The 25,040-nt window shown below is 27.0% G+C and overlaps 3 protein-coding genes and 1 long non-coding RNA gene across 6 annotated transcripts; 3 read left to right on the plus strand and 1 right to left on the minus strand.

The window, feature by feature from the left end:
- The first annotated feature begins 399 nt into the window (after positions 1-399).
- On the plus strand, positions 400-999 carry LOC114122535 (leucine-rich repeat-containing protein 51-like). The gene has a single exon (XM_027985217.2). The coding sequence runs from the start codon at positions 400-402 to the stop codon at positions 997-999; it is 600 nt and encodes a 199-aa protein (XP_027841018.2).
- A 1,625-nt stretch (positions 1,000-2,624) lies between these two features.
- Positions 2,625-11,365, plus strand: LOC114122539 (uncharacterized). The gene is made up of 6 exons (XM_027985222.2): positions 2,625-2,922; positions 6,977-7,097; positions 7,179-7,351; positions 8,384-8,502; positions 9,585-9,706; positions 10,442-11,365. Exons 3-4 carry the CDS (start codon positions 7,189-7,191, stop codon positions 8,482-8,484), a joined length of 264 nt encoding a protein of 87 aa, XP_027841023.1. The 5' UTR covers positions 2,625-2,922; positions 6,977-7,097; positions 7,179-7,188; the 3' UTR covers positions 8,485-8,502; positions 9,585-9,706; positions 10,442-11,365.
- A 7,686-nt stretch (positions 11,366-19,051) lies between these two features.
- On the minus strand, positions 19,052-24,954 carry LOC114122543 (uncharacterized). Of its 3 annotated transcripts, XR_007605984.1 has the most exons (4): positions 24,803-24,953; positions 24,684-24,719; positions 19,819-19,973; positions 19,052-19,699 (listed from the first exon to the last, which is right to left on the minus strand). It is a non-coding gene; the product is annotated as an uncharacterized LOC114122543 (long non-coding RNA). The 3 variants fall into 3 exon arrangements; XR_003592291.2 differs by lacking the exon at positions 24,684-24,719 and having other exon boundaries at positions 24,803-24,954; XR_003592292.2 differs by lacking the exons at positions 24,684-24,719; positions 24,803-24,953 and adding an exon at positions 22,945-23,623.
- Positions 23,528-24,677, plus strand: LOC114122542 (THAP domain-containing protein 6-like). Its single transcript, XM_027985224.2, has 4 exons — positions 23,528-23,771; positions 23,842-24,044; positions 24,116-24,269; positions 24,336-24,677. Exons 1-4 carry the CDS (start codon positions 23,704-23,706, stop codon positions 24,583-24,585), a joined length of 675 nt encoding a protein of 224 aa, XP_027841025.1. The 5' UTR covers positions 23,528-23,703; the 3' UTR covers positions 24,586-24,677.
- Positions 24,955-25,040: the final 86 nt, after the last annotated feature.

Raw genomic sequence — 25,040 nt, forward strand, 5'->3', positions numbered from 1 at the left:
ACGTGAAAATTCATGAAAAAATGACTTTATTAATTTATGCAATTATTATTAATATTATATAGGTTGCCATTTGAAAATCAAAAGTCGATAGTTTTTTTTACTACTTATTAAATATATAAGAGTGAAAAAAATTTTTTTATACAATTGTAGAAAAACACATCTAAAAATTTGAAAAAATCTATACTTTTTGAAATAATGAGTGTTGTTTGACTAAAGAATCACCCTGTATATAATGTATATTTATAATATGGATTTCAAAATCTTTTGTTTATTACAATAAACACGTATCATATCAAAGGTTGAGCCGTTGATATGAGAACAAAATTAACTATTTTAAACAAAATTGTATACAACGAAAATTAAATTCAAGCTCGAAACAATAATACAGCCAACAACATTATGACGACGAAGTCGAAAAAAGTGCCGTTTTCGTACAAAAAGGCCAAACCGCTGGACCTTTCGTTCGAAGACCTGGAGTCTTTGGAGCCCAATACGCTGCGAGTGTTCTCCACGGGCTTCGTCAGCTCGTATCGGATGCTCGGCGTGCCGTCCAAGCGCGACGGCCGGTACAAGACGGCGTCGTTGTTGTTGAGCCACAACCGGCTGACCGGCGGCCTGGACGACATCCGGCTGCTGGTCGACAAGCTGTTCCGGCAGCCGGACGCCCTCTGCTGGCTGGACCTGTCCCACAACCGGCTGACCGACCTGTCGGACACGCTGCTCGGGTTCCCGAACCTGTGCACGCTGTACTTGCACCACAACCGGTTGTCCAGCCTGTGCGTCGTGGCCCGGATCAACCGGCTGCCGCGGCTCAGGTCGCTGACGCTGCAGAACAACCCGGTGGCCGTGTACCGCGGTTACCGGACCGCGGTCCTGACCGTGTTGCGGAGGATCACCCGGCTCGACTTTGTCATCGTCACGAACGGCGAGAGGCGTCTTTTGCCACCCATACATTTGCAAAGTTTCATAAAAAACGTTTTGTTGGGCCATAAATCGTGATCGGCCGCCGAAAAGGATCGCATGTAAAAAGGTTGCGGATGTGGAATATAATAAAAATAGCCGTTTGGAGACGACGATACGATTATATAATAATAATAATATATTATTATAATCGTGCCGCCAACTGCTGCGGAGAGATGCACAGTGCTACAGGTCGCGGTTATAATAATATATTTATTATAAATCATAATGTACGTTCTATGCAGACGACTTAGATTTTTAAATTATTTTTCTAAATATTTTTAAAATTCAATTGTAGTAGATCAATTCAAATTTCTAGTCTTTACATTAACATTTTTTAAATTAGATATATAAAATAAAAAATATCGATAATAATTGATAGAGGAAAATCATAATTCGTTTTGTGGTATTTTATTGCGTTTGTGCGCCAATATTGTTGATTGCTGTGCATGTTTAATGTCTATTTTTTACGTTAATGATTATTGATTATATTATATGTATTTATTTATGTAATAAGAATTTTTTTATTTCACCATATTTCGAAAATACCATGGTAATATAATTACGATATAGTAAATGTATATAAAAATAAATTATATACTCTTTACGTTTTCGACGAATTCATTATATATTTTTATTGTGTTTTTTTTTATGTGAAATATAAAAAAAAATGTCATTTGAGCAGCTTAGTGATTTGGAGTTTTACAGACTACTTACACATTACCTACATAATACAAGCAGGATTCCATGTATACCATGCATTTTTAATGTCATTTCGAAACATTCAATCGTACCATGGAAATTATTAATATTATATTATATCATAGATGGTATAGAGATCAAATATACCTACTTTATACCTACTGTGTTGTGTTGTAATATTAATTATTTGGTTAATGACAAATGAGGTCTCATTTCAACGAATGTCACTATTTAGTCTCGTGTAGGCCGAAGTGTCAGACCACTTATTATATTATAATAAAATCGATATTAAAGATAGAGAATAAAAAATCTGCAAAGTATATACTATACAGTGTTAATATAATATCTAGTTTTCTATCATATCAATGTTCCGCTCTTATAAATATTAAAATATTACTTTTGTTGTTTCAGTTTTAATTTTTTTTAAACATTTTATTCAGTCCGTTTTCATTATTATTAAAAACTCAAGTCGACGATTATATTAGGTGCACGCGTTAAAATTATTCTCTGAATCCCGTAGTGTATTTTAAACGTCTGTTCGTATTTACAAAACGTGTTCGTTGCGATGTTTGAGTATTGTTTAATAAATATCGTATCGACTTTTCGTCTATGTTTTTTCATCGATGTCTTTTTGGGAGGGGCCCCGGACGGGGCTCGAGAAAATTTATCGGCCCGTTGTCCTCCGTCGTCGCGCACCTCCACGAACAATACGACAATACGACGTATTATTATCGTTATACTTTCATTTAACATAATAATATTATATATATATATACGTTATTAATATAATAATAATTATTATTATGCGATTCGCGCGAATAATTATTGGGTAATATTATTATTATCGTTATTCCCGGCGACGCCATCTAGTCGTCGGGATTTATACCGATTGATTATTAGTCTCTTGGGCCGAGTGCCGCCGCGTCGCCGCTTTATTCCGGCGCGCATGCATTCTACACGCGACCGAGCGCTCGGCGTCGCCCTCCCGCTCGTCGCGAGTGCCGAGCTACACTCCGGCGGGCAGAGGCCGACAGTCGTAGACGGCAAGTCCACAAGCGTTGTCGTCGGGCGGGCGGTTGCTGTGCGGCGTACGAGAACGAAAACTACGACGACGACGACAATAATAATAATAATAATATCTCCAGCAGATCGATAAAAGTCTTCTCGTCTTCATTTCGTTTACGGTAATTTGTCGGCGGAAACGATACCTACACCGTCGTGATTACGTACACTGCCGCCGTAGTCGAGATACATAATTCGGTAGGTACGATAATAATAATAATATATTATAATATTACCTAAAATGTATAACGCGCAAGAGTGAGTCGAATAGGTAGCTTTTTTTTTTTTTTTATAATAATACCTAATTATACGCTTTTTTTTTTTTAATTGTATATCTATAACTACTGTACGCACAGTATTATAATGTATGGGCTCATCGATGTTATTGTACACGGTCGAAGCGTCATTTTAAATAATATACGCTTTCCATTCCCGCCTAATCACAATATAATAATTAGTAGCTGTATCTAGGTACCTATGTACGACGAGTGGATTTTTTTTTTTTACATTACTGGTATAGGTATCGTTGGGGGGCAGTGACGAGTATGAACAGTATGCTTATAGAATTCGGTGCCCCTACATTGTTATACGGTTATGATATAATTTTTACACAACCAAAAGATCATGAATTACAAATATTTTAGGTAGATACCTATCGTAATGTACCTACTAATTACGATATTTATGACGAAGTTTAAATTTAATAGATAAAAAATGAAACGTATTAGGCGTGTTTTACCACTTATACCGCTTTGCGATGAGAAAAACGATTATGAATTTATGTACCGTATAATAGAAAAATTAAGTATAAATTTCCAATTAAATTAAATTGAATATTATGTTTACAGGTATCTCGACGCGTTTGGTGTGTTTTATAAAAAATATGCGTTACGAATAATATTATATTTTTAGTATAGGTTGTATGTAGTATTACTTATTATTTCGGGGGTTTCTAAATAAGCATAATTAATAAGTACTTTGATTATTTAATATTTTATTTTTAAAGTTATTAATTTTTTAATATTTAATACATTATTTTTTAAATTCGTACTCTATATATATTTAGAAAGTAGTTATTTTGGTTTAGAAAGTGTTTATACCTAGTAGGTACCCATGTACAATTATCAGTGCGTGACACAAAGTCTCAGTAATTGATATGAAAATCTAGCAGGTGAAGGGCACATTGTATTATTATTTATTATTTTTGTTATTTATTTACCGTAATTAATGTTCTAAAAGAAATGTTGAAGTTGAATTTTTGACTGTAGCAATTAATATATAGGTACTTTTAATAAATGTATAATATGTTATTATATAAAATATGTATATAGAACATAATTTTTTTAAGTGGTACCTAATAAGTAACAAGTTACTAAACTTTATAAATGAAACTAATAAGAAGTAACTGTTTATTTGAAAAAAGTTGAATATTGAAAATAGAGGATGCCTATAATTAGTAATTACTTAAATTATTAGCTATTACGTTCAGTTGAACTTTTTGATGATGGGTTACTAAAACCCAGCAGTTATCTAAGTATTTGTTGAGGTACTTATTTTAAAATAATAAATAATAACTTACTCATAATTTATTCGCATTAATTGACTCTAAATATCTTATACTGTAATATCATTACATGTTATTACATTGTATATTAATTATAGAGTGTAAACTAAAACCAATAGTATAGTAATTATTGTTGTAAGTAAATGACGAAAATCATTAAAGAAAAAAAACAAATAACGAATCAATATCAGATTTCAATCATCGGTGTTTTTGTTTTATTTTTGGCAAGCCAAAGAAAGTATTTACGAAAAAAATAGGCGTGGATGTAGTATGGCCCTTTGCACCGTCCACAAATAACGTAATTTTACAGTGTTAATACTGTATAAAAGCTGTTAGACAATTCTGTATTTACTTGATCGTGTATTTTATTAAATCATCTACTAAATAAATATAAATTGGTTTGATAGAAAAAACTAAAAGAAAGAAATAGGAACTAGAACCTAGTCCAAGCAGGTATTGATACTTACCTTATATTATATGCATTAATAATCATTTTAATATTTAGTAGGAGATACCCCTATAATATTGTTTCAGACTTTCAGTATATTATAAAAGCATTTTTTTTTTTTTTTTAATATTTCTTATTTATTGAAATTCATTTCGCCATTAAAAAATAAATTGTATATCTTAGGTCTTCACAATTATTATTATATATATATTCAGTAGTTTAATTTTAATTTCTGTTAATCTCTAGCCTAGCCTCCGTTAAATTGCCTAACTAAGTTATTGCATGGTTTTTAGAATGATTTATACATTCTATTAATGTACGTTTTCATACTTGTATAAATTTAACAATTTAATTACTTTTATTTAGGGTTGTGAATTTTTATAAATTTACATTATTTTTAGTAATATAAAACATACATCACAATCAATAACACAAAGTTTGAATTAGCTGCTAATGAATCCAATTTTGAATCTTTGATTTTTTGATTTTTTTAGATCTTTTTAAAGAAAATTTTCATTTTTTTTTTTTTAATATTTTTAATAATTTCCATCAACTACAAATTTTTAAACGTATTTCACAAATTATTGTTTGATTTTAGTATTATAAACATATTTTACACATTTCACACTTAGTTTTAAATTTAAAATTGTTTGCACTTTAAGAGTTTTTTATGAATGCAAATATACACCCTTTAACTCATGATTCCCACAAATAACACCCCTAATAATGCTCACTAGATCGGTTTAGATATCCATCGTATTTTTTTCACCGAATAATAAATACTTTAAAAAAAAATCTGTTCTATTATAATATATATATCGGTAGAAATGGGTGTAGCCATAGGGTAAATAATAATAGAGGGGTTTAAATGTTAAAATATGAATGGCGACTACAGGGGAGTAAATGTCGTACTTATAATTAGTATTCATGAATAGACCAGTTGTTGAACAGCCGCTCTTTTGTTTAGATCTTATACTCAAAGGATTCACAATATCGATTTATGTGAACCCAATTTAAGTCTGATGGATTAGTTCCTATAGGTCATCCATGAGTTATAACCGATTATGGGTGTATAAACAAATCAGTTCCTATCATTGTTTTAAACATTACATTTATTGCAATTGACATATATAGATACCTGTTACAAAAGATAACTAAATTTTTTAATTCATTTTAATAAAATAACAATGTTTTGTTGGAAAATATTTATTATTATTATTATTTATTTTTATTTTTAATTTATATTTTTTAACTACCTAGTTCAAATAACAGTTACCGATAAAAATAACAGAGTTGCAAAATTTAGTTTAACTTACAGTTACATCTATATTGCTTTGCTAAACTTCTATATTTATGCACACAGTAGTACGCTGTACTTTATGAATTTATAATACACAAAAACTAAAATTAATTCTCATTCTTTGTTGATATAATTATTATATTAGTGTATTACAATTTGCAATTAGCATTATCACTTATCAGTAAATAATATGGTATACCTATCATCAAGATATAATCAAGATTATTTATTTTATAAGGAAGCTCAAAAAATCAATAAAAATCGTGAATGATCTCATAAAACTTAGTAGGTACTGACAAAAACTTACTTTATACTAATATAAAATGAAAATCAGTAAATTATTAAAATGTTATCTAACGCATGTTAATTGTTAGGTAAGTGGTACTTATAGTTTTTTATAAAATAAATAGTAGGTATATTATAGGTATATTATAGTTATCTTTATTTATTTTTACAGTTTTATGCTCCGAAATCAATTCAAATATTTATACGATAACATAACTTTTTACAGTGTAGGAATCGTATAAGTATACGTATACATTATTTTCCCGGGGCCACTCCGTATTTATCTACTTAAAAAATGTTTTTTTAAAAAAATCTTAAAAATCTAGTATCCTACTGTTATTAAAATGGTAACTACTAAGCTCAGATATTAAAGCATTTAATTCAAATTTTATTATTTCACATAATTATAGATAGGTACTATTAAGTATTTACAAATTGTGTATTTAATATCGAGTGTATCAGTATATGTAATAGTATTAGTTTTTAACATCTATATTTATAAAAAGTATAAGCATGTACATTAAGTAGGTACCAGTATTTATAAAAAAATTTAATGTTGTGAAAGTGAATTATATGAGTATTATTAAAATATTATCAATTTAATACAAAAAAAAAAAAATAATAATAATAATAATTAATATTATTATTGTTACAGGAAAAATTATCAGCTATATTATACCACACCATACATAAGAGGATATTTTAAAAGTTCTTATCAGTGATTCTTCAACTATACGTTATGTTTTTTATTTAATCTTCAAATATTTTTACAAAATGTAAGTACGAATATATCATGAATATTTGATATCTTTACTCGGATAAAAATATAATAATATAACTTAACTATTTTTTTTCAGTATAATTAACATGCAAGAACCTCCTACTGATTGGCTTATGATCATCGCAATATGCTTTATAACTAGTTGTGTATTAATTGCATTACTATGTCTTGTTTGTTGTTTTTGGTCTAAATGCTTACTATTCAACTGTTGTCGACCAAATTATAACAACACTTTTATAATATCCTATGGTAAGTATGTATACTCTTGTAAATCTTCATACCGCAAATTTTTTCTTGCCCCTTAAAGTATTGATTTGTTATATTTAAAGTTATTAACACTATTTACTCGAAATATTTTTAAATCGAATTGATTTTTGTTCCCCTTAACATTTGAGTTATCGCGAAACATCGCTATATATTTTGAAATATAAATAATTATAATATTAGTTAGAACATACTAATTTAAGAATGAGTATAATATAATATATAATGAATATTTTTATTAGACATATAAAAAATAACAATAATAATAAAAAAAACCAAAATGTATCTACACTACATGCAGATACATCGGTACACGTATGTCTTTTCGGTTGTTATAAACAATTACCGTTACGACTGGTAACATTCTCGGTGTCGCAAAAATTAACAGAATGATCCTTAGTCATATTACATATACATGTAAATAATAATAGAGATGTACCAACAAAAAAATTTCATCTCACTTAAAAATGTATACCTAATACATTCGGCATTTTCATTGTTTGCTAAAATATTTTTATTGATTAAAAAATTGGTTATGATTCATTACATCTTTATAAGTACAATAATGATTAAATAAAAATCTTTTACCAACATATCTGTTGAGTGTGTATATGAGAGCTGTACAATAAATACTTATCGCTTGAGTGTCTGAGTTCATACTTTTACGATGTGTCAAAGTAGGTATAGTTAAGTATTAAAAGTCATAAAGATTAAAGATAAAATGTAAATCAAAGAAAAGAGGTTAAATTTTATCTATTTAAGATAATCATAAGTCCATGAAAATCAGTCGGCCATAGACACAGCCATTAGAATGCATTTGCTGATGGACCTGTTCATACCTACTATATTATGACTTACTACCCTATGACTAATGATTGGGCCTTAATAATATCTAACTATTTTTCTATTCAGTCAAAGCAAGTTATTGAATACGTTGTTATTTGTCAATTCTTAATTTTTTTTTATGCATTACTTATAAATTAATAATAAACTTAATATTATAATAATTGTTTATAGACAAACCGGAAGAAGCATTGAATTTACCACCAGAAGACACAAATAACAGTACTTGTTACTCGCCCGTACGAATGAAGAAAATAAAAACATATGATTATTAAATTTTAGTGAATTTTAAGGTAAATAACATAGTTTTAATTCCAATATTGTAAATAATTTATTACTTGATATGTGTACCTATAGGCTATAGCTATTTCTAATGATAAATAATGTAAATTGTGTTTTACTAGGGTTAAGGACATGTTGCACTAAAAATGATCAGAATATGCATGCAATATCATGCTTAAAAATATGCAAGTAATTTTTTATTAGTTGTGAGGTACTTTTAACCCGATCTTGTTGACGCTTCGCAGCTTCATTGCTAATTTATGTTTTTCTGTTTTTAGTGTTGTAGAACAATAAATCACCTATCAACACTTGACATTATTTCACATAATTTAAATAATAAGATAATTCCGTTGGTAGAATATAATATAAACATAATATATTTTTTCTGAAATTGAATATATATTGATTTATTCCGGCGTTTATTATGGGCATTTTTAAACACGGTAAATAAAGTAAATTGATTATAAAAAAAGTTTAAAAAAACGGTACATATAATGAGATACTGAGTTAATAAGAACTAACTTAAACGTGATACGCAATCAGTTCACTGTGATCAACAAATGAACACGTACTGATTTTCATTCCATCGTAAAATTTAGAATCTAGATATCATCATAGGTTTTAATTAAAAAATTATACAATTGTCGATATTTTCAATAACAAGGTTGATTATAAATCGATAAAGAGACTCGTAAAGAAACACGTACCTACGACCTGTTTAGTAACTACTAAAGTAATTTATAGAAATATTTTTTAAAAATATCCAATTGCGATTTTCCGGACAATTTTAGATAAATAAAATAAATAAATAGGAAATATGCAACTTCAAACTTTGTATTTAATATCACCATTTCACAAAACAAATTTAAAGCTTACCTAAAACAATCTACGATCACTACAAAAAAACATGTAAATGCAACAAGTCCCGAACCCTATAATAATACTTAATAATCCGACTTATTGTATAATTCCTAATAATTATTATTAGGTAGTTTAAGTTAGATAATATCTAATAAATTATTAAGTATTATTAATAATAATATATTTTATAACATTTATAATATAAGTATATATATAAATTTTATATTTACAGCAGTAAGATAATAATGCTTGTGTTGTTTACTTATGACTACAAAAAATTTGCCAAAATGCAACGAATGTTCCTGATCTCAGTATTACATACACAATATACAAATCATACAAATATTAAAACAAGTGAGTTATTTTTAATTATAAGTATAAAAAAGGTAGATACATTTGTAACTTTTAGACATAAAAATTTATAATTTTCTAATAGGTATATAGCAGTTAATAGTGTACTGATGAATTACCTAATTATAGTAGGACTGATGTGTTCTTTTTATTGAAGTTAATAGATCGGGCATTAAATGTATTAACATTGTACACCTGCTCTGTTATCCGATTATTCGAGCTGAGGGTTTGTTTTTAATTCTCATTTTAGAATTATTCTTTTATATTTTTATCCTTATTATGTTTCACTAATTATTTTTTGAAGACCGTACCTATTCAATTCTTTTGTAAATATCTAGGTACTTTCCTTTGTAGTATCTTTTGCTTAAATATTTTTTGTTACCTATAGAAAAATGTTATACTATTAATTATTATAACTATTATTATTATTATTATTATTATTATTATGCTGTCTGATTTGTACCTATGGTTAATAGAGATTTCCTGTGTCTTATGATGTACCTAATTAATGAAATCTTACTCTAATATTTCTGCATAAATTAAGTACAGTACCTATAATCATACCATTATAGTTAAAAATTAAAATATTAAGAACAATTACCTAATTGTAATTAGAAAGTAGGTACTATTTTAATTAACATTATGATTAGTACATATTGATTGTTCTGTAAAGCTCCACCTTTATAATGGATAAGAGCGAAGACAATATTATTATAAATTGTTTAATATTTGTTTCAGGATTCAGAAGCCAACTAGGATATTTCATTGAAACAAAAACAAATTCAAAAACAAAAAATATTATAGCAATCGAATTAATGCCTTGATCGACTATGAAGATCTCAATAATCTTATTATATAAAATAATATATAATATTATGTTTGATTAGGTATATTCTATTACATTAGGATGGTATCTACGTCCTACCTATTTATCAATAGTTATATTATAAAATACGCCAATGCATGATAGAACGCCTTTAAAGATTAAAAGGTAGAAATTATTAGAGAAAGTTGAAGAATAATATTATTAATCATATAATGTGATGATAATATTTTTCAATTACCTATAGGTAACAATGTACCATTGTAAAATAGAATCTGTTGTTATGCCTGAATACTGACTTAAAAATGTCTTTGTGGTCAATTAAATTGGTATGTTTGTCTAATTTTTTTTTTATATCTATTAATTAACATTCGTTAGTTAGTGCTATATTTAGTTTAATTACATAAAGTAATATTTCAATTTTTATTTTTAGATAGTTATGTTTAGAACAAATTCCATGTGATAATTATTAAATTAATATTTACTTACCTATTAATTTAATAATAAAAATATGTTATCATATAAAATTTTGTATTCTCCAACATTAATCAATGCTATTTTTTTAAATTTATAATATCATTTATTTTATATACTTCCTAAATAATTGTATCCAAATCTATATTGAATAAGTGGCACATATAATTAATAAATATAATACCTCAGGAATTTTCCCAAAGGGTACCTACATGGCTACATATTTATAATATTTATTTCTATATGTAACCGTGCTTTACTTTTAATGATTTTGCTTGTGTTCAAAAAAAAAAAATTCATATCTTAAAAAAATAAATTGTTTAAACAAATTTAATGTTTTACAATAAACGCGTGATATACTAAGATTCTTATTTATTAATTATTTATAATATTATATAAATGTTAAGATTTCAGACTTGTATGGCTGTATAATATTTACTACCTATAGGCTATAATACCTATAATACCTATATAATAATATGTATATAACTTATACTTGTAGGTATGGGCCATAGACTATATTAATATTAAGGGTTTGAAATTTTATTCTATTACATAATAATTGTAATACGAGTATGAATCCTAAATAATGAAATATTATGAACTAACAGTTGTTGCCCGGCGGTCGCCGGCCGGCATATAATAGGTATGTATACCTGCAATAGGTAATTAAAATAACGAATATACACTATTTTTACATAATGAAGTAGGTATTATATTGATATTATACTTACTTAAATATTAAAATTATGTCAATCTGCATTAATCACATACTTCCAAAATCAAACTACTTTAAAAATAAATATAACTCGATATTACAATTATGATTTATAGACACTCGGCTCACTTAAGTGAGAATTATACGATGGTGATACTGTATTATTAAAATGTATATAATTAAAAGCGAAGATAAATCACTTCGTTTCAAAAAAAAAAACTGACTACGAGTGGATCTCAGTTAACTGGGAAACATAAATATGAAATACGAATCTTGGTTTCCGAAAGGAAGTTTTTTAAGTTACTTACGCATTATATAAAATAATACTGCTAATACATTAAAAAAAAGTACATAAATAAAAAATCATCAATAATGGTTACAGTTAGGCGCTTCACTATACTGTTGTCTGGTCATTAAAAAATTCAAAAAAATGTAATTAAATATAGGAAAAGAGTAAATTTTATTACAAGTAAAACATTACATCATAAAATGGCATTATGTGTAATGTGTATAAATATAAAATTTTGTTAAAAATTGTTATTTTTTTGTTAAGTAATTACCTGAATAATTTCAACATTTTGTCCAAATTTGAACTGTAAATATCTAAAACACATAACATTGTGCTTACCTATACAAATAGTACCTAACTCTTATTTTATTTTTTAGAGGTTATAAAATAAGATAGGTACTTCCATAAAAGAAATCGTGTATTTTAACTAAGGTTAGAAAATTGAACATTACTTATACAAATATTTGTTGATTTTCATTAATTTAACGAGTTTTATCCAAATTTAAACTTTAAATGCTTGTTTGAATTTTTTTTATGGTTTTTTGCAAAAACTGTACTTACATATTTATATTTAATATTTTTAAATCGCTATAATAAAATATAAAAACCTTGTATACATTTTTTTATTGAAATTTATAAAAAAAAAAAAAACTAACTTTAACCAAAAACCAGTTTTAGGTAAAAGTCTTGTGTAACTCGTGAAACAATTTCAGTTTTTAAAGAATTAAAAGTAGCTAATTTTTTTGGGCTAATTAAACTAAACATCTCAATAAAGGTGATTTAAATTAAAATATTTGAAAAAATATTATTTTTAAGGAAATAAGTTCTTTGTGAAACACTAACAATCACTAGACAAATTGAAAATATAGGAAATATTAAATACCATACTTACACGGTTACAGGACAAAGTACTATAATTTAAATATTTTTCACTATAATCTTAAACGAGATTACGAGAGTGCCAGTACTAACGTTGCTTATAATTCGTTTCATTGATTATAATTTTAATACTATAGAGCATTTATAGCTTCTTTAGAATTTATCCATGATCGACAGGAACTGATATATTTAAAAGAAGTTATAAGAAGTATTTTTGAAGTTGTCTTCAAAATCATGTGCTTGATTTATGATTGGTAAAAATTAGTTTTCCATAAAAATAGATACCTAATGCATTATAGTTCTCCAAGTATAAGAGTAGAGAATAAATGTTTTATCTGTAAAGTTAATCAACTTTTAAAATTTTAAAAATATTAAACCTCCTATATTTTATTTATATTCTATTCATCTGCAGATTCTCTATGGTAAAGTTATAGGTTTTAAAAAACATTATCACTATTATACTTTGTTGTAACATGAACTGTTAATTTTCATTAGGTATTACGACTTTAAAAATAGACAATTTTAAAGTAAAATTTTATTATGTACCTATTTATATTAGCGTTTTCTGTACATAATAACAATTGTTTTATGCTTTTTGAGCTATTTAAAGGCATCTTGTGTTTTAAATCTCTAAGTTTTTTTTTCAATAAATTCCAATAAAAAATGGTTTGAAAATGTAATGCAAGATTCTTTATATATGTTGTTCATATACCAATTTAAAGTTATTGAAGAAACGAAATGACAATACTTTTCATAAACATTTCAAGTTAGAATTTTAATGAAATTCGTGAAAAATTTGAAAATTATTATGTAGTTGGAAAATAAAAATTCATAAACATTTCCATAATAATATATTTATATCTATTTAAGACTTGAAAATTTAATTCAAAGTTTATCATACTTTTATCTACCTGTATTGAAAAAAATTTAATTAGAAGTCACACTAATTTTTTGCGAGTGTTTAATTTTTTTTTTACAATATTAGATAATAGATATTCACTCGTAAAATAACGATTTCTTATCGAACTATTTACCTATTACATTACACAATAACCTACTCAACGTCTTATTCTATACAGCAGAGCGGTACCCATTTGCCCACCTTTTTTTAAATCTATTACATATACTTCTGTATAATATAAGATAATAATATGATTAAAAAATGTATTATCTTGTTATTGTATATCAAAAACTTGATATAAATTTTGTGGATATGCATATCACGCGGGCACGAGTCAAATTTTTAGGAAATTATCTCTATAAGTGTTAAGTACTATGAAAAACTAGAGTTTATAAAATTAAATTATAAACACATCAGCGTCATAAAAACACATAAATAAATTTAAAAAAAAAAACATGGATGTTATATAATACTTTTAAACAATAATTATGTATATCATTGAATAATTAGAGTGTCAACCCACACGGCCACATTGTATTTCTTAGATTATTACGTACTTACTTTAAATCTAATTAAACTTGTTTTGTATTGTGTCATTGTGATGTCCTTTAAAGGACACCCGTATTTGGTGTATACTTATCTCCGTCTTAAAAGTGCGTGACGCATCAAATTTACGTTCAGTAATAGTAATATTCACGTTTACCTTGGTTACTTTGAGTACAAATGTGAATTTATCTATCTTCCACGATACTTTAATATTTGATCAATTTAAGAGTATTTTTAAATTCCGATATTTTAAATACTCACGAGAAACAGAACGTATTGGTACACTTAAAAATAAAAAATATCGTAAAAAGCTAATGTACAAATACTACTTAAATATGTTTACCTTAAAATTGTTTAGATCAATTCACACTAATGTTAAAACTAATAATTAATAACGAAGCTAAATTAAAAAACGTATATCTCCTATGTATTACACACTTGTAAATTATAAACTAAATAATAGGTAATTGGTTTTCAATATTTTGGTACTATAATTTTACTAATTATATATAATATTGTATAAAGAATATGATCAAGAAAATTGTTACTATACCTACGATAACGACCTAAATACCTAGCGAAAGAATTATTATGTTTTGCACTGATATAGATTTGTTCTTATATTAGCTGATTTTGGTAAACATAGTAATTTAGCAACGGAAACTTGGCCTTGCTCCAAAATCTGTTAAACAATTATGTGTGATACGTAAACCTAAAAAAAAAATTGGTTTTTTTTTACAGCTATATATATATATATAAGTATTGTATTTTTAAGCGCAAAAATCCGTGATATGTATCCAGCACCAAAATGTTTACACTTGGATTTTGAATTACTATAATTAGCCGTATTAAATGGCAATAAAAGTGCTTTAGGAAGACCTTTTGTTTTATTTTTATTACCTAACTATAATGTAAACGTAACATACATGCGAGTAGGGTAACGTAGGAAACTCTTTATCCTTATGCTTTTAATAATGTATATATATTGTCACAGATCTATATAAGGCCTTCGAACTACACCACCAGTAGCGTCAATACCAATAAATGGAGTTTTTGAATTTTTTTAACATATTGTCGAAATGCGTTTATCTGTAACGTTGACCAATAGTGTATATGAAGAATCTGTCATAACCGATATCTCTAATTATTGTCGAATAAGGCATGTATTGTTTTTCAATAGGGTACCTATAGACAAACTTAATATTTGATCATTATGTTCCTGGATTTTTTTTAATAGATTTGTATGTAAGAACACGTAATGCATCATAATCATTTTCTGTTTGAGAACCACTATAATCATTAGTATTAGATGAATTTATGGAAATATAAATTAATGAACTTTTGATAATCGATAAACAAATTTTACGATTACTCTTCACAAATGTGTAAATATATTTTGATGACATTTTATGTTCCAATAACGTAGATACTGTTTCCTTAATGTCTTGACTTGGATGATGAAGGTAATTTTTATTGGAAAAATAATCAGATAAATTGTTGCTAAAAATAGATTCTTTCAAAAAATCAAACGGTATTGCTGATTGCTAAGCGTATTTTCTGTATGTATTTTAAAAATAAATTAGAAAAATATAAAATTAGATAATCATTTAATATACGAGGTATATAATATTATTAAAGGGCGGTCCTTGTTTTTGCACATTCAAAATAACGTTGATTAAGTTCACATAATTTGTTCATTGCTTTCAAGATAGTAGTCTTTGTTGTACTATTTAGTCTATAATGGATGTATTTATATTTGAATCCGATAATAGGAATCATTATATACGAAAAACGATTCTGAACAGAAATGATTTGTCAACCTAGATTCTAGACTATATTTTCTAGTAAATGGTGAAAAAGGCGGTTTATGTTTTAATGACCTGAATACACCAAAATGTAAGTTATTTTATAATTATTGTAAGCCAAACTTATGGAAAATATTGTATTAAATTTTCAACTCTTAGCTTCTCATACAACATTTTAATGAATTATACTAATAAAATAATTTGCAAATATTCATGATTTTGACGAATTTTTGTCAATATTTGAACTTCAAATGCTAATAAAAAAAATTATACCTATGTATTCTTATAATTTTTGAATCACTATAAGAATAACTTATGAGGAACTTTGTATTGAATTTTTAAGTATTTTGACTCGGTCAAAAAAATTTAATCAATATTTATTAAAAAAAAAAAAAACTAAACAAAAACGATTATTTCAAATGCCTGTATAGATAGCATTAAAATAAGCGAAATATTTTAAATCATGTATAGAAAATGCCAATCTAAAAAACTGGTGAAATTGTCAAGTATGTCCGACTTGTACTTTTTGGATAATAACAAATATTGAAAATTTTCGAGGATGAATCGTTATCATTACTTAATTTCGTAAAACTTTTAAATTCAGACGCTAATAACATTTTTTCCTGTAATGACGCTTCGAGTTTAGTCTATAGCTATTTGAAAAAAAACTTATGGACAACTTAGTTTTGAATTTTTTAACCTTAGATGTAAATACAAACATTTTATGAATTTTAAAATTACTTGCAAGTTGCAAATTTTCGCGATTTCGACATATTTTGTAAAAAATTGAACTTAAAACGCTTATAAAAAAACATTTTGTCTTACAATTTTTGGTTTTTTTAAACTACATAAGAATAACTATTATTAGAAGTCTTGTATTAAATTTTCATGTGTTTTGGGCACCCAATATTAGTTTATCGATATTTCAAAAAAAAAAAAAAATACTCTCCAAAAATCGAAAATTTTAATTGTCTATGACAGCGGTTCTCAAAATTTTTTTTTTGAGTACCACTTAGGTGTATTATTAATCAGTCACGTACCACTAATGACTAAAAATACAAATTGTACAATTTAAATACTTTACTTTTTAGTTAAATACATTTATTTTAAATAATATGGCAGTAAAATATTGCAACATAATTATTTTTATTCATTAGTTTTTTAAAATAAAATATGAATTAAATAACAAATTTTCAATGAGATCAGAATCGAATATTTATTTTTAATTTTCCGTTCTACCACCACGTGGCCTTACGAGTACCACCATGTAGTCTTTCACGTACCACTAGTGGTACGCGTACCACAGTTTGAGAACCGCTGGTCTATGACTAGCCAAAAAAAAACCATAATATTTTGAAAATTTAAATCTATGTAGATAACACTAATATAAATATTTGGTGAACATTTCAAATATTTTAGTGATTCGTTTTTGAGTTACAAGTGTTACAACCATGTAAAAAAATCGATTTTATCAAAAATTGATTTTGCGTATAAAAATGCCCGTTTTTCCGACACTTTTTTTATTTTATCCGATTTTTTTTACAAACGTGGAACTTTTGGGCACAAACGATGTGCATTGTCGAAATTTGAAATTTCAAGAATAGGGGGGGAGGGGCATGGAAATGTACCTGTCGCGGTGGTCTTCAGTAATAGAGTATAATATAATGACTCGTTATCACTAATAATATTATATAGTTTTGCGAACCGCGTAATTTAAATATGGTGACTTGTTTTAAACGCATACGACTGTACGCGTACAACTGTACTTCAGACATATATATATTATATTATATATTACTTCATATATCACGAAGTAATTTTCTCGACAAATATTACCACCATGTTTTTGAAAACATATTTTTCTTGTCAAATTTGAAATTTTTACAACGTTTTTTTATAACTTTTATTGTTTTGTTTTTTTTTTTTTTAATACAACATATACATTACCGATTTCATATTTTTGGAGATAGAATTTTTTTTTCATAATTATTTTTCAAAAACGTCACTGCTACTCATATAAAATAACATTTCGAGTATTACATAATATTATATATATTATGTACATGCGTAGGTACACGTGTTTATAGCCAAGGAGTTAATACAAATATTATTTACAAACAGACAAATATTTAGGTCAAAACTATTCACATATAATGTTTAAAATTCTTCAAAGTCTAAAAAAAGTGTTCGCGGTCCACTATCGTTTGTTGAATATCCCCATCCCGATCATTAACAGCTATAATATGCAGCTATTGAGCTATGGTTATTAGAAATGATTCATCCGATTTTAAATGCATGTAATATATTTTTAGTTTTTTGGTTTAGAGTACTGTATAATATGACATACTAAATTAAGGAATAATATTTCAAATGTATGTTAATGGTACCTGTATAAATATTATTTTACTATTCCTTTAGTCACTCTCGAATAACGTCTATTCGTAACTCAAATTCATTCTATGCTTATATTCAATGTAATTGGCTTAAATATTTACTAAATTATGGGTAATTTTATATTAATGATTATGATGAAGTATAATGGTGTAAGCAGTGGCGCCGAAGTCCATGTTGAGATTGGGCCACGGCCCAACCTTTTTTTGAAAAATGTGGCCGGTGGGCCACTTTATATTATTAACATCATATAACTTTTATTATGAGTAAATGTATATTTCACACCCTTTCTCCACAATTTGAATATTTTTTTTACGCAAAAGGATATTGAGGCCCTGAAGTTTTAAAATTGCCATATTACATTTTCGGCTTACAACTTCGGAGTTACTGGGTGTAAGATCAGGTGACCTAGGAATCCAGCAGGTGTAAAGTATCAGATGATTCTTAAGCCCGCAGTATTATATCATAATTATACATTAATTCCACATAATAGAATTAAGCGAATAAAAAATAAAACGAAAACAATTTGTCTGAGCGTAGGTATACTTGCAAAAATAATAAAAATAATAATACTACATATTGTATTGGTTGCCAAATAACTCGGCACGTCGCGTAGTCACACACAATATAATTTGGCAGAACAAAATTAACTCGTCAAGTCAAAAGTTAATAATAATTAATCAAAATATTAAAACTACTCGTGACGGCCTAGACTTTGCGAAATCGACTTTGGCTCTTAATATAATATATTATATTAATACATTACATACATAATACACGCGAGTGCAGAGCTTTTGCTTAAGAATAAATCTATATTCTCAATGATCCATATTATTATTGTAAATAACCGAATATCTCATGGGCGTATTGTAAGGAGGGTGTTTTGGGTGTTCAAAAATATTGTGGATTAAATTTAATGTATATCTGACCAAAACCTATTCCGAAAATAATTCTTATCTATGCCCATGTATATCTCATTCATTATTCTTGATGTTCTTTCATTCGCATCATTCGTGCATCGTGAGTAGGTGCGCTTCATATAGCAGCGATAGGAGAAGCGCTGTAGTGCATATTATACATCATAATATATTCTATTGATAATACTTGTTTAACAATACTAGCTTTAATCAATCCCGCAACCATATTTCTTCCGATTAGTCTGTAATCTGTCTAATAATAAAATAAATAATTATATAATATATAATTAGTTATGGAAATATTAGATAATATCAACAAAAATGTTAAATGTTAATAATGTTTAACAATATTAGTAAACATGGCAATCTTACCGTGGTCTCAGACATGTAGCCAGAATATTTCTACTAGGGGGCCAATAATTTTTGGCCCTTTTATCATTTTCCGAATAAAGACTGCGTTGCAGACGCCGTTACCAAAACGATAATATTACTTATTATATTGATGTATTGAAAATAATAGCAACCATCTATAAACAAAATTTTCCATCGTTAATCTTAAAATGTCTGTTTGAGCATTTCTTATATTTCGGGGTTGAGTCTATCACTTTTTAACTTGGCCTATCTTCTGCCCATAGGTCTAATATATCTCTATACCAAATTTCGTCGGAATCGCTCCAGCCGTTTAGGAATGCATAAAGGACAGACAGACAGAAACCCATTTTTATATACTTCTTACCATGTGGTTATATTATTTTAGAGGACATTAATTACTTCAAAAATTAAGATATTAGCAAGTGCCAAAAGATTTTATTTACACAAGTTTACGTACCTATTGTGTTTTGTTCCTTCAACTATTTAATTTTATTTTATTTCATTTTTTTTTCTATTTTAACTATTTTATTTAATTTATTTTTTTATTTTTTTATTGTTCATTCATTAGTATGATGTATAAGATTATATTTTTATTTTTAACTAGATTTTACCTCTGTGGTTTAATTATAAAGTGGTAATAAAATATGAATTATTTTTCTTAAATTGTGTTAATATTAGTTTTAAAAAAGTGGGCAAGTGAGTACCGCTCTGCTGTACATTAGGTGCCGTATGGATCATTATTATATATTATAGGAGTGTTAAATTTGAATCCAATGATAGTTATCATTGTATACGAAAAACGATTCTGAACGAAGATGATTTGTCAGCCTAGGATATAATTTCTAGTGGTTGGTGAAAAAGGTGGTTTAAAAAAACCAGCTTATATTAAAAAATATTTTGAAAATTAAATCACGTAAAGAAAACGCGAATCTTAATAACTGGTAAAATTTTCAAGTATCTACGACTTATACTTTTTGAATAATAACAAATATTTAAAATCGTTTGAGGATAAATCGTTATCGTTACGCTATTTCGTTAAAATTTAAAATTCAAACGCACTTAAAATTTTTCCTATAATGATGCTTCGAGTTTTCTCTATAGATACTTGAAGGTAAACTTATGGAAAACTTAGTGTTGTATTTTTAATCCTTAGTTATAAACACAAAAAATTTTATGATTTTTCAACTTCAAATATTTCGCAAATATTCATAATTTTGACGAATTTTCGTCAAAATTTGAACTTCAAATGCTAATAAAAAAAAATTGTGCCTATGTATTCTTATAATTTTTTAATCACTATAAAAATAACATATGAGGAACTTTGTATTAAATTTTCAAGTATTTTGATAGGGCCAAAAAAATTTTATCGACACTTCAAAAATATTTTTTCAGAAAAATTGAAAATTTCAGTTGTCTATAAATAGCTCAAAAAAAGTCAAAATATTTTGAAATTTAAACCACGTAAAGAAAACGCGAATCTTAATAACTGGTAAAATTTTCAAGTATCTACGACTTATACTTTTTGAATAATAACAAATATCAAAAATCGTTTGAGGCTAAACTGTTATTTAACGCGGTTTTTGTAAAAATTTAAATTTCAAACACTCATAAAATTTTTTTGTCTGAATCCGGTAGAGTTTTTTTTACAGATATTTGAAGAAAAATGTATGGAAAACCTTGTACCAAATTTTCAAAACTTAGTTATAAAAGAAAAAAATTTTATGATTTTTCAACTTCCAAGTTACTTGCAAATTTTCGCGTTTTCGACAGATTTCGTAAAAATTTGAACTAAAAACGCTTATAAAAAAAAATTGTGACTAACGATTTTTAATTTTTTTTAGCTACATTAAAAACAACTCATAAGGAACCTTGTATTAAATTTTCAAAACTTTTTGGTCATCCAAAAATTTTTTATCGATACTTTAAAAAAAATTTCTCAAAAAAATCGAAAATTTCAGTGGTCTATAAATAACTCAAAAAAAGTCAAAATTTTTTGAAAATTTAACTATATACGGATACCACTGACATTAACATTTGGTGAAAATTTCAAGTATTTTCAGTAATTAGTTTTTGAATTACAACCATAAAAAAAAATCGATTTGGTCGAAAACTGGTTTTGCGTAAAAATTGCCGTTTTTCCGTCATTTTTTTTTTTGTTTTTCTCGATTTTTTTGAAAACTGTTGGAAAATGTTAACTTTTTACCTCTATAATGCACCAAGGATATTCACTTTTACATCGGAAACCACCCCCATTGTTTGAAATTGGAGCATTATTTCGACTAGTTATGCTGTACACAGACACAAAAAAAAAAAAAAAAAACACACACCATTGTAAAATCAATACATTCATCACTTCGTTCAGAATCTAAAATACATAAATTCTAGAGAAGAGTAAGTTTAGATTTTATTGTATGCAAATGAAATTTGATGTTTTATGTATATCTAGAACATGGTTTTCTATGTTAAAATCCATATTCAATTATTGATAATTGGTATAATAAACTGCAGTATTTTAAATGAAGACAAATAAGGGAGGAGTATACAATTTTCGAGGGAATATTATCCATAAATGAGCCATAAATCATAAATGAGCTTATTAAAACCCAAGTTACGCATAACTTTATTTTTAATTATCTCTGCGCGAGGAGAAAAATTTAATTTTATGCCTAAATCTTTAAATTGCGAAACAAGCTTGATTTATTTTTGTTCGCGGGCGCCGCTGAGTTGTTGCTAATCTACCTACTATAGTATGTAATTTTTTACCCCTCGCTTTTAACCATGAATTAATATATTAATATGTATATTAATCCATGCTTTTAGCTCCAATTGGTTCCCAGTACACATAATAAATTACTTTTGGATATCATTTAGGGGGTGGGGAATGGCAACCAGTGCCCCGGGCGCACCAAAATGTTGTGTAGAAAATTTGTTCACTCGTTATTATTGAAACTTTTAAAGTTGATATTATATTAATAATATTTAGTATAATAAATAATAAATTAATATTTTATAATTAAAAAATATTAATATATAATATATATATTATAACATATTATTCTGTTTGAAATTTAAATAACAACCTAATTATAATTAGGTAATAATGTATTCAAAATCTTAAATTCTTACAAAGATTTTGATGAAAACAATTTTTATGTTCAACATTTTCACGTTCAAAGTTTTGACGGAAACAATTTTTATGTGCAAGATTTTGACGTACAAGGTTTTGAATGTTCAAAATACTGATAAAATTTTAAACTCATGATTTTATCGTTCAACCGTTTGAAGGGCGTCCGAACGAATTAATATAAAGTAGATATGTTAAGCTTTTGACTGTCAGCGGTGTACTGAGCCTCAATTCAAAATCAATTAGTATAATATTATGCTGTTTTTCGTTTCGTAGTTACACGATTGTGGCCAGTTTGTAAAAACAATAAAAAAACAGCGATGGATTGTATTTTCGACGACGAAACCACAGACATAAAATTTGTATTTGACGAAACAGTCGTGAAACCGGGCTGATGCCCGATAACCATAGACCTATAATAATATGTAGACCGCGCATTAGTGACATTTATTGAAACCAACACATGTGCGAGAGAGACAGACTCATACATTACTTTTTCAAGCTGGTTGTAAATAATTTTATAATATTCCTTGATAATCATTAATGGATTACTGATAACGTTTTCACCAAGACTCCGGTGCGTTCCGGCTGGACGCTTGTGGAGTTTAACAGACACATGTTTACATTTGACATTTTCACGACAACAATATTTTTCGTTTTGAATTTTAATGCTTTTTAAATATTCATTAATTATTGTTAAAAGAGTTAAAACGTCAAGTACTAACTTTTAACAAACTTGCAGTTAAATTTAAAAAGTTGAAATGGGTTTTAAATGTTGTGTCGAATCATGTAAATCGGTGGCGAACTCTTCAACTGTTCGACTTCATAGGTATGTTATTTCATCCTTAAATATATGTTATTGAAAATATTTAATTTATTGGTTTTATTTAAATTAATAGCTTTCCAAAGGATACGGTGTTATGTGAAAAGTGGGTTGCAGCATTACAAAAAAACTATAAATTTGAATTGAAGAAAAGTCATCGCATCTGTAGTAAGCATTTTGAAGAGGAGCATTTTACTAAAAGTAATTTTGGTAATCTTTTACTAAAACCAGGAGCAATTCCAACAATATTTGTTAACGCCCAACATTCATTATTAAATGGTAAGCTAATTAAAAAAAAATAATTTTTGCTTAGTATAATTTATTATATTTTGTAATTTTTTAACTTTTAGAAAATGTTCCAAATATGATGGATGATATTGGTGATATACTTATTCCGATCATTGAATACAGTTCAGATTCAGACAACAGTATTATAGTTGAATCTGAAAATATAGATAATGAAAACCAAATTTTGTCCACGCCTCAAAAAGATTCTTCTAAAAAGTATTTATTTATTGATTGTTAGTGATAATGGATAATAGATCAACGTTAATTGTTACATATTTTCAGAAAGCACAAATTATTTAGATATTGTGGTGACTTTAGCGAACATGATCTTGAAATACCTGGCAGAAGAAAACTGTTTTGGAATGCTTATCAAAAATCGTGCCAAGAAAAGAATATGCGTATTCGACATTTGACCCAAAAAACACGCCGTTTAGAATCTCAAATTGATAACTTAAACAACTTGGTTGAGAAACTACAAAAACAGAACAAAACCAACGCCATTTGTTCTTGTATGTTAAAAGTAAATATTTAATTAATTTGATACAGAGCGATGAATGTATTGATTTTACAATTATGTTGTTTTAGCCTTTTTGTAAAATAAATAACATTAATTACAAATGTAATACCTACTTATACTTATATTGCTAAGTTGATTTTTATATAATCCTATTCAAAAAGTTGAATGACGTTTATTAAATAAAAAAATAAATGATTTTTGATAAATTCATATATATTTTTGTATATTTTACCTATCTTCTTCATCTAAGTTGTCTATTTTGGACCATTGCCGCTTCTGAAATGCTTTTCCACGTCTCTATCCAGTATCCAATTCCACTCCTATATTTGTATATTAATAAGATAAAATTCTATCTTAGTCCGTGTAATATTATAAGTCTATGCCGATAACCGATGGTTGTTATCACGACAACCGTGATAAGAGGAATGTTAGGAAAATAAGAAATGCCGCTGCCACAGATAAAAAAGACG

The sequence above is a fragment of the Aphis gossypii genome, chromosome X (assembly GCF_020184175.1).
Source record: "Aphis gossypii isolate Hap1 chromosome X, ASM2018417v2, whole genome shotgun sequence".
NCBI lineage: Eukaryota > Metazoa > Arthropoda > Insecta > Hemiptera > Aphididae > Aphis > Aphis gossypii.